The sequence below is a fragment of the Chiloscyllium plagiosum genome, unplaced genomic scaffold (genome assembly GCF_037043375.1).
Source record: "Chiloscyllium plagiosum isolate Xiang-an unplaced genomic scaffold, Cpla_swu_hap1 HiC_scaffold_3, whole genome shotgun sequence".
NCBI classification, from domain to species: domain Eukaryota; kingdom Metazoa; phylum Chordata; class Chondrichthyes; order Orectolobiformes; family Hemiscylliidae; genus Chiloscyllium; species Chiloscyllium plagiosum.
Window position 1 is genome coordinate 153,075,179 of NW_028270141.1, and position 23,805 is coordinate 153,098,983.

The 23,805-nt window shown below is 41.5% G+C and overlaps 1 protein-coding gene across 1 annotated transcript in view; it reads right to left on the reverse strand.

Moving 5' to 3' along the window:
• LOC122540179 (dynein axonemal heavy chain 8-like) overlaps positions 1–23,805 on the reverse strand; it is a 1,258,818-nt gene that overhangs the window by 256,148 nt on the left and 978,865 nt on the right. The window contains exons 59-61 of the mRNA XM_087976819.1: positions 11,596–11,788; positions 6,451–6,573; positions 2,551–2,681 (exon numbers count right to left, since the gene is read on the reverse strand). Of these exons, the coding sequence (XP_087832945.1) occupies positions 2,551–2,681; positions 6,451–6,573; positions 11,596–11,788 (447 nt within the window). The remainder of the gene's footprint in view (positions 1–2,550; positions 2,682–6,450; positions 6,574–11,595; positions 11,789–23,805) is intronic.

A 23,805-nucleotide genomic window follows, 5' to 3' on the forward strand; every position in this document is an offset into this window, starting at 1 on the left:
CCCTATTGCAGCCTTCATTTGCCTTCACAGCTATTGTGATATTCCAATTTAAGTTCAGTTATCATCCTCTGCCATTGAGGTCTTCATGGATCAGCGCTTTGATTGGAACCTCCTCCTTGACCTTATCATCATGGATGACCTTGCCAGGAGCTATGCTCAGGTTCCCAGGTACACACAAGCCTCTCTAGCACAACAAGGTGGTGATCCTCAGACAGGATTCTTTGAAGTCATTGTGTAAAGGCAAGTATGTTCTTTGGATTCATTCTTGCTCCTTGCATCGAGTCTCAGAAAAATGTAAGATTGTGCTACTGTTTGATCAAACGTTTTGATGAATGTATTGAATGAAACAGCAATTAATATTTAGTTATCAAATGCTTGTATTCAACAGGATTAAACACTGCAGCTTAGAATTTCCTTTGGAGTTTACTCAGTCTCCTATTATTGCTCCAACAGGTAAATAAATAAAAACACACAAGAAATGATCTGTGGCTGAGAACTGTTACTTTTACTGTTATTCCGAGGCTCTTATTTTCTTCCCTACTGCAATCATGATGAGAGGCTAGTGAATTACTTTTCCCCTGTTGCATTTTCAAAAATGTTTGATCTGTTCTGGTAGGACTGCCTTTTGGAGTTGTGCTGGTTGGGAGCATCATCACAAAATAGCCTAAGCTGTTGAAATGCCAAAGAGTAGAGGTGTGGAGCACTAGGTCAACGATGTGTTCACTTTTTTTACTTCAATTTTACTGGGAAACTGTCAATAATGTGACTTTGCTTTAACAGAATTGTTTCTGAGATAGGTTAGATGGTGCAGCCATGAATACAGCATCCAGTCAGGTCATAACCAACACTGTCTGTAAATGCCCAGGTAACATCTACACTCTACTTTTATAGCAATAATTCTTTTCAGACTGCAACAGACAACAACAATAAGCTCTCATATTACAGTGATGAATCTTGGAGGCTCACCACACCAGGCATCTTCTTCATGAGGTTTTGCTGACATGGCATGCTTCCTCATGGTGCAAGATGCCACGAATACTTGGAAGGTGACCTTGAACAGCCTGGCACCAAGATAACAGACTGCACTGACATTGGCAGCAGTCTAGCTGGACATGAGCCAATGGCATCGAAGGAGTGAGTGGCAAGACAGCACTTGTTCTGAGAAAGATTCCTATTCTATGGAGCCAATGCCCTTTGCACAGGCAGTGCCCCGATACTCCTAATATTTTCCCTCAGAATAGAAGGCTGGGGTTACATGAAAGCTTTAGTGGTTCATTTCTACAGTGAACCTCACAAGTAAGATGGCAACACTATGTGATGCATTGGAACCTGCATGGATGCTGTGGTCTGGTGGTGTTCATGACAAGCCTGTGCAGCAAGTTGAAGGGAACCTCTGCAATTGCTATACAGTTTCTTCAGGCTGCCCAGCATCTCCAAGATGTGGTCATCTTCAGTATCCTGGCCCATCAAATTCTGTATTTGAGTCCTTTGCAGCAAAACTTGTGTGTGACCTTACTGATCAGCAAACTGGAACTAGCACTATCCTATCCATGCCCTCACTTCTACAGGAGTGTTTAAGTCAGTCAATACATTGGAATTCAACTTCTGAGATTAGTGTCTGAGGTGGAGCTTGCAAGATTGAAACCTAGTGACAATGAATCATGTGTTGCAGAGCATTTGGGGAGGGAAGTCAGAAGAGGTAAGGTTTAAATAAGATGATACTCTGCTTGGTGAGTTCCACTGGTAATTTCTTTTTCATAAAGGGGGGAGCAGGGCGTTCGATATGGTGGTTCCACATCTGTGGCAGTCTGATACCTGGGGAAAATTTTCCATGCCCAAATGCGAGTGAGTATGGAAGTGGGCAGATATGCAACTTTGCACTGTTGGCCTTCCTGCCAGCACCATTTCACCATAATCTAATGCCAAGGACTATCCATCCACAAGTGGTGAGTAAATAGTCTGTTAAAGCCAATCAGCAGATCAATTGGAATTTTTCATTTAGCCTGTAGATTTCCCCCACAGCATTCAGAATGGGGTTAGCTGTCTGCAGACAGATAAGGGGTGGGAAACAGTAGGCAAGGCAGGCTTCGAGTCTCCCCACAACCGCCTGGCAACAGTTTTGGCCACAAAGAAACAACTGTATGGAGGTGATCCCCCACCATAATGGTAGTTTGACACTCTGGCCATTTTTTAGCTTATAAGTTGAGGAGGGAACACCACGAGGTGAGGTGGCCTCTCCCTCTCTTATCTGAAATGGTAGGCTGCTGCTTCTTTTGAGTTCAATTTGTAGATTCAAAGGAAAATCACTCTTTCCCACTCATTGTGGAGTCAGGAGCCCTAACTGACCCTTACGTAAGTGTCCTAACTGGAAACCCAACATTCTGTCCCTACTGTTATGTACTTGGTTGTTCTGTAAGTAATAGGGAAGTGTTTTATTGAGCACCTGATGACTACATTGCTCTCTATATGATTTTCCATGAATATTAATCTATCCTAAAAATGTTTAAATCTCAGTAGCAACTATACAATTTCTGCAAAATGTGTATTTACCTGGTTAAAGTGATCTGAAAGATTTTATATCCAGCAATATATGATGCCAGCTTAGTAAAGCTTTGTTTTCCAGAACCTCCAACTCCTACCAGCAAAGCATTTCCACAATCCGTACGGATTATACGTGATATCTATAAAACATTGTCAATTTGCTGTCAGAATAGGATACATCTTTTTAAATGAAGAAACTAAAGAAGCAATATAAGTAGTCAATGTTTACCAATCTTCTTCAAGTATAAAATCACAATGTATACAAAGCTTTAATTAAAAAGATAAAGCAAGGTATCTAGCTTTTATTACAATTATTCACAGCATCACGATTTTTTTGATTTGTAATTGAGAGTTGGGGTTAAGAGTTGAACTTTGAATACCTCCTTGTTTCAAAAAGAGAATGAAAGCAGATGTCGTCTGTTGGAAACTGATCTGGAAGGTAATGCAACTTAATTTCTGTTCTAAGAACAATATTGATGATTCAGCATTGAGTTGTGGAAATGCTCAGGGCTTGCAGCTGGTTGGATATTAAACTGGTCAAACAAGTGAAGACTAGTGCTAACTGGCCAACCACAGGTTGATATAAAAAAGATACTGACTAAAAAAAAAGAACTTATTCTTATTCTAAACTGGGTTTTGGCAGATTTGAGAAGCTCCTGGACAGCTGCTCTATTTTGTTCTTTCTAGTTTTCACGCCAGTTATCAAATTGTTGAATGTTCTAAGAAAAGAATCCAAGTCTGAAAAAAATAACTAAGTACTCTAAGGTGTCTGTCAAAATTGGTTGTGCTAACTGGTATCATCAGAATTTGAAGAAGCTATCTAGTTCTTTGTGGCTGTGAACAGTTCATTGCCCAAGGATTTAATGAAGGACTGACATTCATTGTCTGAAGCTGATTAATTGAACTGGCAATTTCGAATAGTTACTTTCTTTCCAATTTATTCATAGACTGTGTCTGTTGTCAGCCTGTCTGTGTGTGAGTGAGGGTCACGGTCAAAGAAAATGGGGTTCAGATTGTAGTCATTAAGTACATAACCTGGTTTATCTTTGTTCTGTTACATTATTAATAATAAATAGTTAATTTTTATTTAAGTTATAAACTTGATTTCCAAGATCTGTTGTTTGTTAAGTCTGTTTAGGAACAACTGAGCAATTTTGAGGATCATTGAGTGTTGTAATTTCACTGTGTTGCGAATCCAGTGATTTGGGCTGATTTGGTTTGGCTTGCTATCCCTATGTTATAACATAACACAATTAGATTTAATCGAATTGGCCAAGCAAAGGCCACAGATAATCTCATGTTTTTAGACTAATTTTACAAAAATACTGAGGATAAATATACTGTTTCAAACAACTCTGCATCAAAATAAAGCCATGTTTGTCTCAATGATTAGAAATGGGCTGATGGTAAAATAAATCCATCATGGATAATGTGCAGAATACAAGTTAGATTGAAACAGAAAGCCTTGAAATAGCATCTTGGAAAAGAATAAGGTACTGCAGGAGTTTGCAGAACTAAAGATTGACTTAAATAGAATGGCAATGTAAGGAGGAGGAAGTACTTGCAGGACAGTTTAATACAGGTGCACAGAGGAACCTCGATTATCCAACAGTCATGGGTAGGGAGTATTTCATTCTGTTAATCAAATTCTGGCTAATCGAAAGACAGATAACATAGTTTAGCCAAGCATTGGGACCTAGTGATCTTGCTGGATAATCCGATATTTGGATAATCAAATGCTGAATAATTGAGGTTTCTCTGTAGATATGGGGAAACTAGACAAGAGTATAAGAGAGAAGGGGACAAATGATTATAACTGCAGATTTAGATGGGAAAAGATGGGAGGAGACTTGATTAGAATATAAGCACTGGCTGGACTGGTGGGGCTGAATGACTTAGTTCTGTGTTGCATATTCTATGTAATCCTTAGAAGGAATAAGAGTATAACATTCAGAGAAGCAGTGACTGTAGTCTTGAAAATAGAGGCAGGAAAAGTTGTGTTGGAGAGACACATTGGAATTCAAATTAACAAGAACTTGCTTATCATACAGGGCCTTTTTTCTTGCAGGTTCCAACAAAAGGTGAAACTGAGGTCTGCAGATGCTGGTGATCAGAGTCAAAGAATGTGGTGCTGAGAAGCACAGCCATTCAGGCAGAATCCGAGGAGCAGGAGAATCAACGTTTTGAGCATAAACTCTACATCAGGAATGAGGGGTTGGCCCAAGGAGGATGAGAGATAAATGGGAGAGGGTGGGGCTGGGGGGGTAAGGTAGCTAGGAATGCGATAGGTAGATGGAGGTGGGGGGTGATGGTGATAAGTTAGAAAGGAGGGTGGAGCAGATAGGTAGGAAAGAAGATAGGACAATTCAAGAGGGTGGTGCTGAGTTGCAAGTTTGGATGTGGGATAAGGTGGGAGGAGGAAAAATGAGGAAACTGGTGAAATCTACATTGATTCTGTGTGGTTGGAGGGTTCCAAGGCGAAAGATGGGGAGTTCTTCCTCCACGTGTCAGGTGGCTAGAGTTTGGCGGTAGAGGAGGCCCAGGACTTGCATGTCCTTGGCAGAGTGGGAGGGGGAGTTTGGCCACAGGGCAGTGGGTACCAGAGATGTTCTCGGAAACATTCCGCAAGTTGGTGAGCTGTCTCCCCAATGTAGAGAAGACTACACCGAGAGCGACAGACACAGTAGATGATGTGTGTGGAAGTGCAGGTAAATCTCTGTTGGATGGGGAAAGAACCTTTAGGGCTTTGGGCGGAGGTGAGGGGGGCACTGTGGGTGCAGGTTTTGCACTTCTTGCAGTAGCAAGGAAAGGTGCTGGGAGTAGAAAGTGAGTTGGAGGAGGGCGTGGACCTCACAAGGCAGTTGCGGAGGGAATGGTCTCTGTGGAATGTGGATAGGGGTGGGGAGGGAAATATATCCCTGGTGGTGGGGTCTGATTTGTAAGTGGTGGAAATGGCGGAGGATGATGTGTTGTATCTGGAGGTTGGTGGGGTGCAAGGTGAGGACCATGGCAATTCTATCCTTGTTGCGATTGGGGGTTAAGGTTCAAGGGCAGAGGTGTGAGAAGTGGAAGAAGTGCACTGGAGGGCATTATCGACCACATGGGAGGGAATATTGAGGTCCTTGAGGAAGAAGGCCATCTGGGATGTTATATGGTGGAATGGTGCAGATGCAGCAGAAGCAGAGGAATTGTGAGTAAGGGATTATGTTTTTACAAGAGGCAGGGTGGGAGGAGGTGTAGGAGAAAATGAGAATTGCAGATGCTGGAGATCAAAGTCAAGAGTGTGGTGCTGGAAAAGCACAGCAGGTCAGGCAGCATTCGAGGAACAGGAGAAACGCGTTTCAGGCAAGAGCTCTTCATCAGGAATGGGGCTGTGAGTTGAGGGGGTGGAGAGATAAATGAGAGGGGGGTCGGGCTGGAGAGAAGGTAGCTGAGAGTGCGATAGGTAGATGGAGGTTGAGGTAATAGTAATAGGTCAGAGAGGAGGGTGAAGTGGATAGGTAAGAAGGAAGATGGACAGCCAGGACAGATAATGAGGGCAGTGCCAAGTTGGAAGGTTGGAACTGGGATAAGGTGGGGGGAGGGGAAATCCAGGTAACAGGTTTCTCGTAGATGCCCATGTTGAGTCTGCTGCTGGAACCAAAAGGGCCAGTGCTAAATGCAACCAGTTTCTGATGAAGAATGTAATTTATATTTTGAAATTCCTAATGCTAGGAATAAAGCTAGTTCACAAAATGTTGACTAGATTTGAATGAAATTTGTAATATTTATGAAAGCTTTGAATTTTTTTGTGAATAATTGTTTACAGAACTTTGTTTTACTTCTGTTCCACTCTGACCTTATCCTATGAAAAGCATAGATATAATATTTACAGCACATTCTATGATTAACTAAAATGTAAAATCTCACTTTCATCAAGTGTGTCATTGCATCCTTGAAGAAGACGAGGTCAAAAAAGCCCGACCGGACACTTTCGTTATGTTGTGACTGATAAAATTGCAGTTTTTCAGTCAGGAATTCATAGCTTGGGACCTGAAACATGAGAACATCACAAAGGTAATGAAAGGTTAAGAATGCCATTAATGCATTGTACCTCACCCTTCCAGAATAACCTGCAAATATCCTATTAAGTATTTGTCTCTTCCAAATGCATTTCCTTTATTCTTTATTCATTCATGGGATATGGACATCACTAGCTAGGTCAGCATTTATTGCCCCATCCCTAATTGCCCAGAGGGCCGGTGAGAGTTAACTACATTGCTATGGGTCTGGAGTCACATGTAGGTCAGAGCAAATAAGGGTGGCAGTTTCTTTCCCTAAAGGACATCAGTGAACCAGATAGGTTTTTCCGACATTCAGCAATGGGTTCATGATCATCATAAGACTCTTAATTTCAGACTTTTTCTATTGAATTCAAATGTTACCATCTGCCATGGCAAGGTTCAAACCCAGAGTGTCAGAACATTACCTGGGTCTCTGGGTGAACAGTCCAGCGATAATACCACTAGGCCATCACCTCCCCATTTATAAGTTACAATTCAGTACACAAGTACTCCAGATCACGTACACAAGAATGATTTTCTGTTAGAGGCCAACCGAGGTTTCAGGCTTGAGGCCTGCCTGGCTTAGGATTCTTTGGTACTCACTGCCACATTGGGAGTGAGACAAGAAAAAACAAGTTCCTCAAAAGTTATATTGCTGCTACCCCAGAAGTATACAACGGTAAAACTAACAAATGAGAAATCCCGGTTCAACCCATCGTGTATTCTTCAAATTGTATTCCTCTTGTATTCTCCACAGATCCAGTATGATCAGTATAGTCATTCCAAACTCACAGATTTCCCTCTGGGATAGAACCTAGGGAAAGCAGAATGCTTGCTGGTCTCCACAGAGGGCCTCTTTTTGCCCTCTTTTTATCCTGTGGCACACAGATTGCCTTAAATTCGAATGCTGGCATGATCAGCTCAATCATATTGAAACAAGTTTAGAGGTACAATTTGAGGTGAACCCTGCCCTTTCAATTCAACCACATTAGGGACTTGGGACTTGGCAAACATTAAGATTGATAAGTCCCCAGGGCCAGACCAGATCTATGCCAGGTTGCTCCGGGAAGCAAGCAAGGAGGTTGCTAAGCCTCTGGTGAAGATCTTTGCTTCCTCACTCTCCATGGGAGTCGTACCGGAGGATTGGAAGTAGGCGAATGTTGTTCCTCTTTTCAAGAAAGGTAACAGGGAAATACCTGGCAATTACAGACTAGTCAGTCTTACATCTGTGGTCAGCTAGGTTCTGGAAATAATTCTGAGGGATAGGATTTATGACTATTTGGAAAAGCATAGCGTGATTAAAGGCAGTCAGCATGGCTTTGTGAGGGGCAGGTCATGCTTAACTAATCTTATTGAGGTCTTTGAGGAGGTGATGAGACAGTTCGACGAAGGTCGAGCAGTGGATGTGGTATATATGGGCTTTAGTAAGGCATTTGATAAGGTTCCCCATGGTAGGCTCATTCATAAAGTCAGGAAGTATGGGATACAGGGAGATTTGGCTACCTGGATTCAGAATTGGTTGGCTGACAGAAGGCTGACAGAGAGTGGTTGTAGATGGAAAGTATTCTGCCTGGAGGTCAATGTTGAGTGGTGTTCCGCAGGGCTCTGTTCTTGGGCCTCTGCTTTTTGTAGTTTCTACAAATGACTTGAATGAGGAGGTTGTGGGGTGGGTTAGTAAATTTGTAGATGACACAAAGGTCAGAGGTGCTGTTGACAGTATCGAAGGGTATTGCAGGCTGCAACGCAAAGAGGCAGGATGCAGAGCTGGGCTGAGAAATGGCTGATGGAGTTCAACCTGGATAAAGTTAAAAATCACACAACACCAGGTTATAGTCCAACAGGTCCAACTAGCTAATGTGCTTCCAATTAAACCTGTTGGACTATAACTGGTGTTGTGTGATTTTTAACTTTGTCCACCCCAGTCCAACACCGGCATCTACAAATCATAACCTGGATAAATGCGGTGATGCATTTCGGAAGATCAAACTTGAATGCTGAATATAGGATTAAAGACAGGATTCTTGGCAGTATGGAGAATAGATGTGTTCAAGTACATAGATCCCTCAAAGTTGTCACCCAAGTGGATAGGGTTGTTAAGAAAGCATATGGCGTTTTGGATTTTATTAACAGGGGGATCGAATTTAAGAGCTGTGAGGTTTTGCTACAGCTCTACAAGTCCCTTGTGAGACCATACTTGGAATATTGTGTCTAGTTCTGGTCGCTCTACTATAGGAAAGATACAGAGGCTTTGGTGATGGTACAAAGAAGGTTTACTAGAATGCTGCCTGGATTGGAGGGCTTGTCTAATGAAGAGAGGTTGACTGAACTTGGACTTTTCTCTCTGGAGAAAAGGAGGAAGAGAGGTGACCTGAGCGAGGTATACAAGGTAATGAGAGGCATGGATAGAGTCAATAGCTAGAAACCTTTCCCCAGGGTAGGATCGACTGGCATGAGGGGTCATAGCTTTAAGATATTAGGAGAAAGGTATAGAGGAGACGTCAGAGGTAGTTTCTTTACACAGAGAGTTGCGAATGCATGGAATGCGTTGCCAGCGGTGGTGATGGAAGCAGAGTCATTAGGTACATTTGAGTGACTGCTGGGCATGCACATGGACAGCATTGAATTGAGGGGTGCGTAGGTTAAGTTATTTTATTTTAAATTAGGATTAATTTTCGGCACAACAGTGTGGGCCGAAGGGCCTGTTCTGTGCTGTATTTTTCTATGTTCTATGTTCTATTAGTTTTTTTGTCCAAAAATCATTATAGAGTTTAACATTTTATTATGTTGTAATGGAAAAAATTTCTTATTAAGATCAAACACTGGATTCTGTAATGTTTATAAAAACTGTCATTTTTGGTGGGTTTGTGATGTGTGTTCTGTCATGTCTCACAGTGGTATCTCACACACTACCATCCTCACCACAAAAGCATCCATTTCACAATTATATGATAGGGAAGGGGAAATTGTCACTGCTGTTAGGATCTTCTGGAGTACAAATGACTGGAAACCCTATGGTAGGAAAGATATTATTTAAGTGGAGAGCATCCAGGAAAGATTCACGAGGATGATGCCAGGAATGGCAGGTTTGAGATATGAAAATAGACTAAAAAGGCTGTGGCTTTTTTCACTGGAGTGTAAAAGGGTTGAGGAGTGACTTTATTGAGGTTTATAAAATTGTGAGGGGAATAGATAAGGTGAATGACAAGGGTCTTTTCCCTAGAGGGAGAATTCAAAACTAGGGATCATATTTTTAAGGTGAGAGATGAAAGACATGAAGGGCAACATTTTTTACACAGAGTGGTTTGCATGTGGAATGAACTGCTAGAGGAAATTGTGGATGAAGGTACAGTTACAATGTTTGAAAGACATTTAAAACATGTTTAAAATAGGAAAGGTTTGGAGGGATATGGGCCAAGCATAGGCAGGTGGGAATCGATTAGTTTAAGAACATAGTCGCGTGGACTAGTTGGACTGAAGGGTCTATTTCCAAGCTGTATGACTCTATGACTCTATGACTCTATGAAACAGAAACAGGTATAGGTCAGTCAGACCCTTGAGCCTGTTCAACCATTCAGTGAAATCATGGCTGGCCTATGGCCTAATTTCATATACCTGCCTTTTGCCCACAACCGTTAATACCTTTCCTAAACAGAAGAAGATCTATTTCAGATTTTAAGATAATAACTGATTTAGTATCAATTGCTGCTTTTGGTAGAGAGTTCCAGAACTAGAATCTAGAAGCGGTGGAAGTAGCTTATCTTTATCTACCTTGTCTTTTTCTGTTATTATCTTGAAGACTTTGATCAGAGGACTCTTTTACCCTCTAAATTCGAGAGAAAAAGGCTTAATCTACAACTTCCTCACAACTTGAAGTCAACACATCATTCTTGTAAACCTACAGTTATATGTCCTCCTAAGCTTTGATGTCAGATACAGTACTCCACTGTAACCAGGGCTTTGTAATGCTGCAGTTATATATCTACATAATTGGACTCCAAACTTCTAGATATAAAGACCAGCATTCCATTAGCCTTCTTGATTATTTACTGCACCTGTTCGAGGCATTTTAAAGATCTATGCACCTGAATGTCCAAATTTCTTCAGTCATCTGCTGTACTTAACTTGATACAATCTAGAAAAAACCCTGATCTATCTCTTTTTGGTGCAAAACAGATAGTATCACACTTGCCTCAATGTGCCAGTTTTTCCCATTCATCTAGACTATCAATATCCCTTTGTAATTTTATGCTAATTTCCACACTCATTATATTGCAGCCAACATTGTGTCATCAGCAAATTTGGATATTATCCAAGCCGTTAAGAAACAATGTGAATAATTAAGGTCCTAATACCAATCCTTGTGCGACACCACTGGTCACATCCTGCCAATTTGGGTACCTGCTCATTGTCTCTACTTTCTGTCACTTGCCACTCAACTAATCTCCCAGCCATTTTAGTAATTTTCACTCAATCTCATGGGTTTCTACCTTAGTTAACAGTCTCTTCTGAGGGACTTTATCAAATGAGAGACAGTCAACAATGGCTGTGACCTCTAGAAGTTGACTGTGAAAGGATTTTGAAAGAGGTGAGAAGGAATGAAAAGTTCAACTGCTGAGACAAGGCCAATGAGTCTTGCAAAGCTCCCAGCCATTTTCTTCCTTGGCAGCAAATGTGGCAGAGACTGCTGTGCCAGAATGGGGTTCCTGAGTAACTCCAGGTTATGTTTAACACCATGGCACAAACTGTCACCTCATGAGAAGGAAGATCACTGGAGACATGCATACCAGAGAATCAATCAAGCTTTATTTCATCATAAATTTGACGTGATTTATAAAAATAGATTCAGGTGAAAAATGTATATATATTTAGAAAAATAATGAATTGAGAGACATCCTTAAGAAAAAAACAAGTAGGTAGTGTTGTGATTTAAAAAAGAAGAGGAGCTATTTTTGTCAGGATCTAACAGCATAATAAACAGCTTCTCTTGAAAGCTAATAAAGCTATGACGTACCATTTCATAGATTTTTGGGAGAACAAAGACAAAATCTTCAGGCTCATCACCAGTTGGCTCTGGCATATCCCGGAGGAAATCAACGAAGTATGGCTCTTCATGAATCATCTGTGCTACTCTTTTTCCAATAACTTTTTCAACTGCGCGAGTAATTGCACTTTCAAACCAATCTTTGTCTTCTTGATTTATAAATCTATGAAGTAACCAGAAAGTCACTAATTAATCATTAAAAATTTTAATGCAATGAAGATAACTACTTTATTCAGTGTGAGTCTTGAATCTTTATGTTTATATTTTCAAAGTATGTAGGGGTAGTCAGAGAGAATGTCCTGAAGATTGTTACCTTGCATTTTAACTAAGCTCCACTTTGGATCCCAATTGGAAGAAGCACTAAGGGCACAAAATACACTCTGGTTGGGGGCCCTTCAATTTTCATCAATAAGACTGATTTTAGCAGCACACTACTTACTGAGCTAATGAATCAGTCAGATTTAGCTGTCAGACTTCGATCATAAGATATAGAAGATAGTTAGGTCATTCAGACCAATAAGTCTGCTCCATCATGGCTGATATGTTTCTCAACCCCATTGTCCTGCCTTCTCCCCTTACCAATCAAGAACCTATCTATCTATTTCTTAAATATATTCAATGACCAGACCTTCACAGTTTGTTGTGGCAATTAATTCCACAGATCAACCACCCTCCGGCTGAAGAAATCCCCCCCATCTCAGTTCTAAAGGGTAATCCCTTCACTCTGAGCCTGTGCCCTTGGGTCATGGTCTCTCCTACTAGTGAAAATGTCTTCTCCAAGTCCACTATATCCAGGCCTCTCAATAAGCTTCAGTGAGATCACACCAAATTCTTCTAAACTCCATTAAGTACAGACCCAGAATCCTCAACCGCTCGTTATATGATAAGCTCTTCATCCCTGGAATCCTTCTCGCAAACCTCCTCAAAACTTCTCCAACACATTCTTCCTTAGTTATGAGTTCCAAAGTTTTGTCCCTGGCAAGTAGTAAACAACAGGATAGAGACTCCTACTAGCTTTGGTCTTTACCTCAGTCTGGTAGTGGAAGATGAACCTGTCCCTGATAAGATTGGTAGGATTGGCTACTAACCAATCCACACGAACATAAAGCCCTGATTCAGAGCAGATCTAGCAGCTAAAACCTGGGCAACCCTGAGGTGCTGTAGGCCAACAGTTTTAGAAGAATTATTTTCAACCACAATCTCTAATTTCATAGCCCAGCATATTACGCACTCTATTCTTATTATTAGAAAAGCAACATCATAATTTCTGATTCAATGAAGAAGTCAAGAGAATCTCCAGAAGGAGCAACAGGTATGTCTGAAGTGTCAACCTGGTGAAGTTACAAAACAAGACTACCTGACAGGCAGGGGAAACAGCAAACAATTGATAAGAGGTAAGATGAGAGTAGTGCTGGAAATGCACAGCAGGTCAGGTAGCATCTGAGGAGCAGGAAAATCGACGTTTCGGGCAGGATGCTGCCTGACCTGCTGTGCATTTCCAGCATCACTCTAATCATGACTCTAATCTCCAGCATCTGCAGTCCTCACTTTTGCCTAAATAATTGATAGAGTTAAGTGATCTGATAACCAATGTGTAAGGTTAAAGCTCTGTAGTCTTATCACTTGTAGTCATGGCTGGGAGTGAACAATGAAACAACTAAACAGGAGCCTTACAAAAGGGAAGTCAAACATTAACATTACACGAAAGTGGTGAGTTGACTGGTTGGTGACTAGTTGCTGTTAGCGACTTAGTGTAAAATGTTGAAATTGAAAAAAATGCATTTTATTTCAAACAACTGTAATTACCTAGTTTAAGGGACTCCATTAGAAGGGAAATAAGAAACTCGGGATTTTACTGTGTGTTTATTCTTAAATGGTAACATTTATTATGTTCTGATGTTTAGGCTAGTACAGTACATGATAAAGTGAAGAAACATTAAATTATTTTGGAATTAACTAAACATATACGTAACTAATTATGAATGAAGACACAATAAAGATTACAGGGCAGGTGATGTATCATAATTGCTTTTGTCAGGGGTCTTGGATGCCAGTGGTTCAGGGTAAACATGTCTGCTGTGAGTGGTTGCAACATGAGCAGCTTCAGCTCAGTGTTTATGAAATGGAAGATAAGCTACAGGCATCATGTCATATCAGGGCAGGGGAAGTTACCTGGACACTGGGAAGTTGTGAGAAATCAAACATTAGAAGCTAGAAAAGAAAGAAAGGTATCAGTAAGGTAAGTGATAAACAGATCATGAAAGGAGGGTTCAAGCTGCACAAATCTATGAGAGAAATTAAAGAAGAAAGTTCCACAAATATCACCATCCTCAATGATGGGGGACCCCAGCATTCGCAACAATCTTCAGTAGATGATCCATTTCAGCTTTCTCCAGAGATCCCCAGCATCACAGCCAATTTGATTCTCATAGACACACAGACATTGACAGCACAGAAGGAAAGCCATTTGGTCCTTCCTGTTCACACTGGTCAAAAAGGATGTGACCATACTAATTTTATTCCCCAGCTCTTGGCCCATGGCCTTGGAGGATATAGAAAACACAAGTGAACACATAAATAAATGTTACAATGGTTTCTTACACAACTTCACTTTCAGACAGTGACTTCTATGCTCCCACTTCCAGCTGGGTAAAAAAAAATCTCAACTCACCTCTTAACTTTCTACTTTTTGCATTAAATCTACATTCCTTGGTTACTGACCCCATGAGTAATGGAAAAAAGTGCCTTCTTATCCACATTATCAATGTCTCTCATTATGTCGTATATCCCTGTTAGGTTTACTTTCAAACTTTGTTGCTCCAACAAAATATCCTAGCCTATTCAATATTCCATCATAGCTCAGACCTTCCGACTCAGGCAATACCCTGATAAATCGCCTCAGCATCCTCTTCAGCTCAACCATGGTGTTCTTATGATGTGATGACCAGAACTATATGCAGTACTCCAGTTGTGACTTAAACAGCATATTAAACTCCCATGAGATTAACCATCCTCTCAGCATGGAGGATATAGACGGGCTGGTCAGATGGGTTTATCAGCGGTAAATGGAATGTAATCTGGATAAATATGAGGTGATGTACTTGGGAGGACAAACATGCCAAGGGAATACATGATGAACTGCAGGACCCTGGAAAGCACTGAGGATCAGAGGGACTGTGGTGTGCATGTACATGGGTCCCTTAAATTGTCAGGATATGCAGATGAAATAGTTAAAAAGACATTTGGGATACTTGCTTTTATTAACCAAGGTATTTCGTTTAAGAGCAGAGATGTTGTGCTGGATCTTTATAAAACATCAGTTAGGCCACAGCTAGAATATTGGCTGCAGTTCTGGAATCTATATTATAGGAGTAATGTGGTCAGATTGGAGCGGATGAGAGAAGATTTGCCATGTTGTTGTCTGGACTGGAGATTTTCAGTTTTACTGAGGGGTTGGATAGACTGGGCATGTTTTCCTTAAAGCAGAGGAAATTGAGAGAGAAATTGATTGAGATGTATATGACGGGTTTAGATATGGTAGACAGGAGAAAGTTATTACCCTTGATGAAGGGAGCAATGACTAGGGTGAATATAAATTTAAGGTAAGGAGCAGAAGTTTTGAGGAGATGAAAGGAAAACCTTTTGTATGCAGAGCTGGTAGAAATCTGGAATTCACTGCCTGTAAGAGTAATACAGGCAGAAACCTTCATAACATTTAAGAAGTATTTAGAAGTGCACTTGTGATGCTGAGGCATAGAAGACTATGGACTGTGGGCGGCACGGTGGCACAGTGGTTAGCACTGCTGCCTCACAGCGCCAGAGACCCGGGTTCAATTCCCGCCTAAGGCGACCTACTGTGTGGAGTTTGCACATTCTCCCCGTGTCTGCGTAGGTTTCATCTGGGTGCTCCGGTTTCCTCCCACAGTCCAAAGATGTGCAGGTCAGGTGAATTGGCCATGCTAAATTGCCCGTAGTGTTAGGTAAAAGGGGTAAATGTAGGGGAATGGGTGGGTTGTGCTTTGGTGGGTCGGTGTGGACTTTTTGGCCCGAAGGGCCTGTTTCCACACTGTAAGTAATCTAATCTAATCTAACACTATGGCCAAGTACTGAAAGAGGGGCCAGAATAGTGAGGTGGTTGCTTTTGATCCGAGCAGACATGATGGGCTGAGGGTCTCTTTCTGTACTGTATGTCTTTATGGCTCTGTAGCAGGCATTTAAATGAGGGATTAAAGCTCTTGAGGTGAACAGTTCCATGCATTAGGGTAAAAGATGGAAGAGAAAAAAAACTGCTGTTGTCAAGTGACAAGGATCAAGTAATACAGAAGGTCAGAATAATCGAATCAAAGCTAAGCATTGTGCAGTTTCATTCAGAGAAAAGAGACTCCGAATAATAGAAGTCAATTTATCAATAGTCTCCAACAAACCTGGACTAAAACAAAAAGTCCTGATTCACTTAGATGTTAGGAAGAAAAAAAGCTCAAGAAGTAGAACTTGTTGAAATGTCAGAGGGGAAGATATCTGCAAGGCTGTTTCAAGCAAGATTTCAAGGAACAAATGTACATTGGCAAATGAACCAAGACTAATGTCAAACCAAGTAGATTTACTTGCCTAAGGGTGTTATAAAAAAGTTATTAACTCAAACGAGTGAAATTAGGTGAATGAAGATATTTAAATGGGAGTGGCCTGATGGTGAAGGGACCATGATGGTCAATCCAGTTTGACTTTATCTGATCCTAGATTCTAGCCTATAGCAAACTACTTTGTTCAGCCACTGCAGTCTATCCCGTGGAAAGGACAGGATACATACCTACTTAAGATGATCACTAACATTAATGGTATACTGCTGATTACCACATACTGTCCTTCCTCAAGTGATGGATCAGTGCTCCTGCTTGTTGAACAGCACTGAGCGTGGCAAGGGCACAGAATGTATTCTAGCTGGTCAAACTTGAAAGATACTGCTGATCAATTGGGTCTGAGGCAGGTGGTGAAGGAACCAAGTAAGATGGAAAAGGTATTACAGCTTATCCTTGCTAATCTGCCTGCCACAGACGCATCTATCCATGACAATATCAATAAAGATGACGCTCTCATTGTGGAAACAAAATTCTGCCTTCACACGAATTCTACCCTACATTGCGTGGTGTGGCACTATTACTGTGCTAAATGTGACTGACTTTCAACTAGTCCAGCAACTTGACACTGGACCTCTGTGAGATGCTAGGAGCCACCAGCAGCAGAACTGTACTCCAACACAATCTGTGACCTTATGGCCTGACATATCCCCACAGTACCATTCCCATCAAGCCAATAGATCAACTATAGCTCATTGGAAAGTGAAGGAGGGCATGCTAACAGCAGGACCAGGCATCCCTAAAAATGCCCTTGAAGTTACAAAAAATGCCAAACAGCATAAGTAGCAACAGATAGACAGAGCTAAGTGATTCAATACAAATGATCAGATCTGTATTCTGTAGTTCTGCCACATTTGGTTCTGAATGCTGGTGGATCGTTAAGCACTGCACTGGAGGAGGAGCCTTCATAAATATCCCCAAATATATGTGATATCAAAAAACATTGGATACTGCAAAAGTGATGGACCATGATAACATTTCAGTTAAAGTACCAAAACTTTGCTGCTCCTTTAGCCAAGCTATTCAAGTAAAGCTACAACACTGGTATCAATCTGACAATAAGAAAATTGCCCAGGTATGTCCTGTACATAAAATGCAGGACAAATTCAATCAGGAGAAAGTGAGGACTGCAGATGCTGGGGATCAGAGTCGAAGAGTGTGGTGCTGGAAAAGCACAGCTGATCAGGCAACATCCAAGTTAATTTGACATCGTCAGTGTTCCGTTGAGTGACGTTGGTGGTTAATTTGTCATTGGCGGCGTTCTGGTGAGTGACATCGGTGGTTTTATTTTTGTAAATATTTTTATTGAGGAAAAAGATTTAAATTTTTTACGAAATCACAAAATCACTACAAACCAGTATAACAACCTTATAATAAAGCGACAATAACAGTAAACAAACTACTACTCTACTCCACAAACCACTGAGGAGAAAGAAAAAAATCTACAAAAACCACAATTCCATAAATAACTAAAAAATAACTAAATTAAACCAAGGTAAATTAGATTAGATTCAGTTAAGTTACCGCACTAAGTTCAATCCCACCAAAGCTCCCCACCACCGGGAGCATCAGTAGGCATTTCCGGATTTGTTCGGAATTCTTCCTCCCAGGGGTCCTCGAACTGCCAGATATAGCCCTCATAAATACAGAAAGGCCCTGATCAATATAGCCGACAGGTCTGTATCTATATAATTCAGAAAGGACCGCCTCGTTCTATAAAACAATTCCGTTTTCTGGTGCACCATACTCATAAGGAAGTCAAGGGGGATGTGCTCCATAACTAATCTATGCCAGTCCCAGGGGATTCTTCGACAACCAGTGCATTAGAATGGTTTTCCTTGCACAGAATGAAAGAATATTAAACAGTTATTCCCATGCGCGTCCAAAGAAGGGAGATGTGGCAAGCCCAAAAGGAGGGACACCGCATCCACCTTAACTTCAGTTCCCAAAACCCCTTCCAAAACACTCGCTATAGCACCCCAATACCTACGAAGCTTGTGACATGACCACAAGCAATGAATAAGAGTGCCATTGGGGATGCTCCGGTCTTAAATTTCGTAAGCCGCTCTGGTGCCAAATGTGCCCTGTGACGTAGCTTCAATTGCATAGCCTGCATCCTACTACAAATCAAAATCTTCCTTATGTTCTCCCAAATTTCTCCCACATCTCTGATGAGATTTCCACCCTCAATTCTTGAGTGCAGATTCCGCACAGCCACGCAATGTGCTTCTAAACATTACCTCCTAACAAGTGATAGAGGGTGCTGACTGAGAGAGCGCCTGTAGACTGAAGCACTCTCCTTCCATATCCGACTTATAGGGACGAACCATCAATGTAGTCTTTTTCTGTATAAAGTCCCTAACCTGAAAGTAATGCAAGAGTTACCTCATAGATAGTTCATATTTCTGTCTCAGCTGCTCAAAAGACATCATGACCTCCTCGTCAAATAAATCTCTCAAACAGAAGACTCCTCTTGACTCCCAGAGCTTAAAGCCAGAGTCTATTGACCCCAGCTGGAATCCTAACATTTCTACTGTGGGACTGAAAGGGGAAGATTTTTGTAAGTTTCCCTCATTTTGTCGCATCATTCTCCATGCTTTAACCGTGTTAAGGACAATCGGATTTCTGCAATGGTCCATAACAGTCCTCACCTTGTTCATAAACAACAAATTGATGAGGGGGCATTTTGCCTGGGAGGCCTCGATGTCCAATCAGATTGACCGCAGGTCCTGGCAAGCCCAGTCAGCCACATAGGGTAGTAAGGAACTCAATTCATATTTCTTAAAATCCAGGAAATTCAAACCTCCCATCCCCCATGGAAGCTGCAATTTGACAAGCTTAATAAGAGGCCGCCTATGATGCCAGATGAAAGATCCAAGCCAACTGTCAAGTCTCCACAGTGCTTGCCTAGGCAGCATCAAAGGGAATATTCACATGGGATATAATAAATGAGGAAGAACATTCGCTTTGACCAGAGTTATTCTATCCAACCAGGATATCGGAAGATCTTCCCAGCACTGAAGGTTCTGTCTTATCTTCTCTAGCAACTGCACAAAGTTAGTTTTACATAATTAATCGAAGACCGGGGTGATAAAAATGCCTAAGTACAAGAAACCTTCCTGTGATCACCTGAAAGGGAAACAAGTTCCATCCCCAAAATCGGATTTCTAGTCAGGCCCCGCCACAGGCATAGCCTTTTTGTTTATAGATATTTTTATTAGAAATTTAACATTTTTACAAGTTTACAAACATAAACAATACTCTCAAATATAAACATTTATATATAATTAAATCAAATATACAATAGCCAAAATTTAACAAAAGAAGAAAGGAAAAAAACCGAAAAAGAAAAAAAAACTCAACTATCTACTAATCTAACCTATAACTAACCAGAGTGTATATTTAAGTCTCTTACATGCTCGGAATGTGTTAACATCAGATGTAATGAAACCCGTATTCGTGCGGGATTCCTCTCCTAAGGGGCCCCGGACCAGCCAGGTTTGTAATCTCAATTAAATAAAAGCCCTTGTTAGGATAGCCAAGATATCTGTATTTATGTAATTCAAGAAGGGCTGCCATATTTTATAAAATAATTCGGTCTTTCGGTGCACCATGTTTGTAAGGAAGTCAAGGGAATACATTCCATAATTAATCTGTGCCAATTTGAAAGTCCAGGGGGGCCCTCAGCCACCCAGTTCACCAAAATATTTTTCCTTGCACAGAAAGAAAGAATAGAAAATAGTCTCTTCCCATACATGTCCATGGAGGGAAAGTTCGAAAAGCCTAAAAGGAGAGATACAGGGTCCACTTTAATTTCCGTTCCTAGAATTTCTGTCAGGGTACTTGCTACTTTAGTCCAATATCTACGGATCTTATGACAGGTCCATAGGCAATGTACAAGAGTGCCCACCTCTATTTTGCATTTGGGACACATTGGAGATGCTCCTGCCTTAAATTCTGCCAGTCGAACCTGTGCTATATGGGCCCTATGAAGTATCTTCAGCTGGATAGCCTGGGTTCTGTTACAGATAGTAATTCTTCTAGCGTTTTCCCAAATATCATTCCACGTTTCTATAGAGATGTCTAGTCCCAAATCCTGATCCCATGTTTTAAGCAGATTATCCATATCTCCCGATACTTCATCATGTAGTAAATGATAAATAGTACTGACGGAAGATACCCCCACTGGTCGTAGGACACTACATTCTCTATCTGATTTATAAAGACTATCTAATAACGTAGTCTTCTTCTGTATATAATCTCGAATTTGGAAGTATCGAAAGAGGTCTCCATTAGGTAATCCGAATTTCTGACGCAGCTGTTCAAAAGACATCAGGACCCCATCCTTAAATAGGTCCCCTAGACATGAGATACCCCTGGATCACCAGAGTTTAAAAGTGGCATCTGTAAACCCCGGTTGGAATCCCCATGCTCCCATTATTTACAAAAATAAAGCCTCTCTAATACACTCACACCAATATAATAAAAAACTATTTCTAAATTAAAAAAATATAAAACGTATCTAAGTGGAGATTTTCCCCCTTGTTCCCAGGGGGTGTCACTTCCTCTCCAAAAGTCCATCATATCCTCTCCCAACCAATGCCCCACCCTTGACCCAGGCGGTCCAGAATAAAATGAGGAGAATTCAGATATAATACAAAGCTAGAGTTAACAGTGAGCACCCTACCCCCACCCATACCAACACCTGGATATATTTGGTAATGTTAATACCATATATAAACATTTAACTATAAAATTACAACCTCAACAAATAATAATAAATATACTAATACAAAATAACAAGGGAGAAACAACCCCGCTCCTAAGACAGAGGTAAAATTGAATAAGGTAACCACCTCCCCCTACCAACATTAACCAAACCCTCCAGCTTATATATATATATATATATAAATATATATATTATATATATATATATATATATACACACACATATACATACATCCCACATATATACATAAAATAATAAAAGAAAACAACCCCAAGGGGGGGGAGAAAATCAAATCCCTCTCCCCACCCCCATGATAATATTAATCAGTAAAGTAAAAAAACAAGGGGGGATATAAACCAAAGCGGGGGGAAAGGCAAACCAACATCCATTATGTCTTACAGTTTATCTAAGAGAGTCCAAGAATTCCTTAGCCTTTTCTGGCGATCCGAAGTTATACACGGATCATAGAACATAGAAGAACATAGAAGAATACAGCGCAGTACAGGCCCTTTGGCCCTCGATGTTGCGCCGATCCAAGCCCACCTAACCTACACTAGCCCACTATCCTCCATATGCCTATCCAATGCCCGCTTAAATGCCCATAAAGAGGGAGAGTCCACCACTGCTACTGGCAGGGCATTCCATGAACTCACGACTCACTGAGTAAAGAACCTACCCCTAACATCTGTCCTATACCTACCACCCCTTAATTTAAAGCTATGCCCCCTCGTAATAGCTGACTCCATACGTGGAAAAAGGTTCTCACGGTCAACCCTATCTAAACCCCTAATCATCTTGTACACTAATGGATCCTTTATGGTTAAAGCGTAGCGTCGCTGCGTAGCGTAAGGAGTACTTAATATTTAAGTCCCTTAAACGCTTCTTCGCCTTGTCGAATGCCTTCCTCTTTCGGACCAGAGCTGGGGAAAAGTCCTGGAATAACATGATCTTGGATCCTTTATAGATCATAGCTTGGGGGTCTTTTCCAAGATTTCTAGAGGCTTCTAGGAGTATCTGCCTCTCCTAGTAGCTCTGCAGCTGGAACAGGACCAGGCGTGGGCGCTGGTTCGAGCCGGGCCCGCGTATTGCGACCCAGTAGGCCCATTCTACCCTTACCTGGCCTGATCCAGCCTCCAGATTTAAAAGCTGTGGCAGCCACTTCTCGAGGAACGCTGTAAGCTGGCCGTCCTCTTCCTGTTCGGGAAGGCCCAGCAAACGAATATTTTTTCGACGACCTGATCCATGGCCGATTGTGCTGTAGTTTCAGAGGTCGCGGCCTTTAGCTCTGCCCCTCCGACTCGGCGCTCGATCTCCTTAATGTCTCGGTCGTGCTTCTGCAGCGCTGTCGAGAGTGAGTCCCATCGATTTCGGGACTCCTCGATAAAAGCGTCGATCTTCGTATCCAGTTTGGAGATCATTTCCACAAGGCTTGACATTGTAGGTAAGTCCCCTGGGGCGGCTGTGGACGCCTCAGCTGCAGCTGGAGAGGGTGTGGGAGGGATTCCTGCTTGCTGAGAGCTGCGGGTCCCTTCCCTTTGGTCATTTTTACTAAATATTAGATTGTTTAAATGTAATACTAAGCAACTAATTAAATTAAACAGCTGTTATGAATGATTTGATGGGGGTGGGAGACCAACTTTACCCAAGTCTTGGGAAGAGCACTATAGACTCAGACTTGCTGGATCGCCGCCATATTGGATCCCCAGGCATAGCCTTTGATTTCATAGAATTAATTTTATACCCCAAAAACAAACCAAATAAATTAATTGCTTGTATTAAACGGTGCACAGATGTTATTTGATCAGTTGAAAAGAGAAGGACATCATCCGCATAAAGGGTGATCTTATGCCTACCTGATCCTACCTCCGGAGAAATTATATTGGGGGTCCTCTGGATGGCCTCTGCCAACTGCTCAATTACCAATGTAAATAATAGCGGTGAGAGAGGGCACCCTTGTCAGCTGCCTCTGCCGATACTAAAATTGTCCAACCTTATACCATTAGTGAGAAATGCTACTTTCGGGTCATTGTATAACACTGCCACCCATATCTAAAAGAGGTATGGCCACTCTACCAGGTCAATTACTTTCTCTGCATCCAGGGAGACTACCAAGCCCGGAATCGACCCTTGCTGGCATACCTGGACCATATTTAATACTCTTTGAATATTATTAGTTGAACTATGACCCTTAATAAAACCTGTCTGGTCCTCCTTTACAATGAAGGGCAAAACGGTCTCCAACTTTATCGCCAACATTTTCGACAGCATTTTAAAATCCACGTTCAGTAAAGATATGGGCCTGTACGAAGTGCAATCCTCTGGGGCTTTTCCTTTCTTGAGAATAAGAGAAATATTTGCTTCTCTCAGAGAGGATGAGAGGCAATCCTGACTGTACGAGCAGTTGTGCACATCCAACAGTAGCCTGGCCAGTGCGTCCATAAACTCCTTGTAAAGCTCATTGTGAAATCCGTCTGGGTCAGGCACTTTATCACTCTGGAGGTGCCTCACTGCCTCCTGTATTTCTTGGACTGTCAGAGGGGCATTCAGAAAAGATGCCTGCTCTGAAGTTATACCTGAAAGGTCCAGGGTCTTAAAAAAAGACTCCATCTTCGTCAATCTGTCCTCACAGCTCTTCGACCGGTACAGCTCAAAGTAGTAATTCCTAAATGCTGCATTATTCTTTCAGCATTGCAAGTAAGAGTACCAGCACTCTCTCTAATGGATGTGATAGATTGGGGGGCATTCTTCTTTCTGGCCAGATATGCTAGATATCTACCTGGTTTATCACCAGACTCAAATAACTGCTGTTTTGCAAAA